The sequence below is a fragment of the Cervus elaphus genome, chromosome 27 (assembly GCF_910594005.1).
Source record: "Cervus elaphus chromosome 27, mCerEla1.1, whole genome shotgun sequence".
NCBI classification, from domain to species: Eukaryota; Metazoa; Chordata; class Mammalia; order Artiodactyla; family Cervidae; genus Cervus; species Cervus elaphus.
In genome coordinates this window covers 41,650,532-41,653,727 of record NC_057841.1, presented here as the reverse complement: position 1 = coordinate 41,653,727, position 3,196 = coordinate 41,650,532, and the positions used below count along the sequence as shown (strand labels likewise).

The window sequence follows — 3,196 nt, the reverse complement described above, 5'->3', positions numbered from 1 at the left end:
GTATACATGTATATATGTATACGTATATATTAATATGGACTTCGCGGGTGGCTCAGACCAGGGAAGAATCTGCCGGCAATGCAGGAGACCTAGTTTTGATCCCTGGGTCTGGAAGATCCCCTGGAGAAGGGAATGGCTCCACACTCCAGTATTCTTGCCTGGAGAATTCCATAGACAGAGGAGCCTGGTGGACTACAATCCTTGGGGTCACGAAGAATCACACATGACTGAGCGACTAACACTTTCACTTCACTTTCATATATTAATATATATGTATTATTTGGAATTAATTTTCTAGCTTTTTTAAAAGATATTTTAGATGACAGAAATGTTAGCCTTGGGCCGTCATGGTGGCCCCCGGGAACCTCCAGGGCCTGGTCCTAAAAGATGTTGTGGCCTGTGTTGAAGTGTGGTCAGCCAATGGGACAGAAAATTACTCCAAGACCTTTAGGAGTCAACTTGTGGATATGGGGGCAAAGGTTTCAAAAACTTTTAACAAACAAGTAACTCATGTCGTGTTCAAAGACGGGTACCAGAGCACCTGGGAAAAAGCACAGAAGAGAGGCGTGAAGCTCGTCTCGGTGCTCTGGGTTGAAAAATGCAGGGTAGCTGGAGCGCACATTGATGAGTCGCTGTTCCCTGCAGCCAACACCAACCAACACCTACCAAGCCTGCTTAAAAAAAAAACGCAAGTGTATGCAGCCCAAAGATTTTATTCCCAAGACACCAGAAAATGATAAAAGACTGCAAAAGAAATTTGAGAAAATGGCTAAAGAGCTGCAGCAGCAGAAAACCACTCTGGGTATCAATGTTCCTGTCCTCTTATTTGAATCTAATGGCTCGTTGGTGTACAGTCCAACAGGTAAAGTCTACAGGGGCCACCACAGTGCAATGAAGAAGAGGCTGCAGGAGATGAAGGAGAAACGGGAAAACCTTTCCCCCACCTCCTCCCAGATGATTGAACAGTCTGATGATAATACTGTGAACTCTCTGCATGAAGCATCTTTGAACCTTTCACATGATACTTTGTGTTCAGACAACTCTTCTGCCGGTGGTCTGCCCATGTCTGCTGACGATTCTCGTGGAGGCTCTGCAAGTGGGACCCGGGAGAGGAAGTGGGGCGAGTTCATTACTGAGAGGGAAAGTGATCTGTGCGCTGCGTCGCCGGTGTTGCAGACAGGCCATGGCGGCCCCTCAGCAGCTCCCCATCCCCTGGGTCTCTGGACTCCTCCCAGATCCACCAGCAGTCCTCCCAAGGCAGAGACCCCCCAGCAGAGCAGGGCTGCGGGCAGGGTTGTCACCCCTGTCTCAAAGCCATCGCGGCCAGCGGCCCAGGGGCTGTCTGACGGGAAGAAGCGTTTGTCTCCTGTGTCCTCTGCTACAAAAGGCCGCCCCGAGGGCCGTGCACAAGCCATGGGCTCCTCCGTCAAGAGAAGGAAGACCCGGGAGAACTGGCCAGCCTCAGAGGAGGGGCGGAAGAGGAGGCGGTCCCTCAGGCAGCGCCCTGCAGCCTGCCTGCGGCTGTGGGAGGCGGAGAGCGGCCTGTGCTCTGTGCGGAGGCCCGCTGTCAAGAGTCTGGCCCTCGAGGGGTCCTCATACTATGATTACTTTTCTCCTGACAATCTCAAGGAGAGGGTCTCGGAGGGGCTTCTTGGGGAGCAGCTGCCCTCCAGCCCCTCTCCGCTCCGAGGCCAGAGGAGCCTTTCCAAGACCGAGAGGACCAGCCGCCTGGACAGGGCTGACCTCTCCCTCATCGGCAGAGGCCCCAGACCCGCCGTCGGCACCTGCTCCACGGCGAAGCCCGGCCCCTGCCTGGAGAGGCCTGCGCTCTCCGGGGCAGACGCGGGGCTGGGCGGCGGGACCTCGGGGGGCATGCCTGCTGCTGACGGGACCCCCGGGCCCTGTGCCCAGGCCGAGGCCCAGGGCGGGGGCGATGCCCGCCCCGCTGGGGGTGACGTTCCGCACGCCCCCAGTGGACTCGTCCCCTGGACAGGACCACAGGGAGACCCCAGCCCTCTGAAAGGAAGCACGGAGGAGAGGAAAGAATGCACTGACACCCAGAGCATGCGGAAAGAAGGCACGCCTCCCGAAACGAAGGAGTCTGCTGAGGCGCACAGTGAGGGTGAACTGAACGCTGTAGGTGACTGTGCTGAGGAAGGATCCACGGAGAGGGAAGCGCCAGCCCAAGGAAGTAGAGAAAGACCCACCGATGTTTTAGGAGGTCCATAGTCGGCCCACCTGGAATTTCCCCTCTTTGGGAAGCCAGCAAAGGTAAATGCACTTTGCCTGCAGCCGTCTTAGACGGTCGAGAGATGCTGAAACTGCGGAGCAGCAAAGCCCAGTCTGTACATCAAGCTGTGCCTCTCCAAATCCTGATGTTGAAATAAAAGTCTTTTTTCAAAAAAAAAAAAAGAAATGTTAGCCTTATTACTATTATTCAAAGACAGACTATTTATTCTACATTTATCCATCCTTCTCTCCCACCTTAATTAGCAGGGCCCAGAATCCCAGAACCATTCTATCAAACAGATCATTGTAATGGACATTTTAGTTGTCTCTCTGTCTCCACCACTGCACAGTCTTATTTTTAATTTTTAAAAGATTTTGGCCGTGTCCTCTGGCATGTGGGATCTTAGTTCCCTGATCAGGGACCAAACTTGTACCCCTTGTATTGGGAGTGTGGAGTCTTAGCCACTGGACCAGTGAAAAGTAGAAAGGTAGAAAAGTCCCTCTACCACTGCACACTTGCATGCAGACTTTCTCATTCTGCTCACAGGGTGAGGCTTCTTCCCACTTGACCATTTCTTTTTGCTTTTTCTATTTTTTTTCTAGTTCTGTTTATAGCTTTCCTGACAGTTAACACTGGTGTAATTTTTTTTTTACAGTGTAACTTGTTTAGTGAGAGACTTTATTTTTTGGGGCTCCCAAATCACTGCAGATGGTGACTGCAGCCATGAAATTAAAAGACGCTTGCTACTTGGAAGAAAAGCTATGACAAACCTAGACAGCATATTGAAAAGCAGAGACATTACTTTTCTGACAAAGGTCCGTCTAGTCAAAGCTATGGTTTTTCTGGTAGTCATGTATAATAGAGCTGGATTCTAAAGAAAGCTGAGCACTGAAGAATTGATGCTTTTGAACTGTGGTGTTGGAGAAGACTCTTGCGAGTCTCTTGGACTGCAAGGAGATCCAACCA

General features: G+C 51.5%; 1 protein-coding gene across 1 annotated transcript; it reads left to right on the top strand.

Moving 5' to 3' along the window:
* Positions 1–347: 347 nt before the first annotated feature.
* LOC122684703 (microcephalin-like) lies at positions 348–2,394 on the top strand. Its single transcript, XM_043888935.1, is given in 2 exon segments — positions 348–674; positions 676–2,394. Coding segments are annotated over 2 exon segments (1,881 nt in total). The 3' UTR covers positions 2,230–2,394.
* Positions 2,395–3,196: the final 802 nt, after the last annotated feature.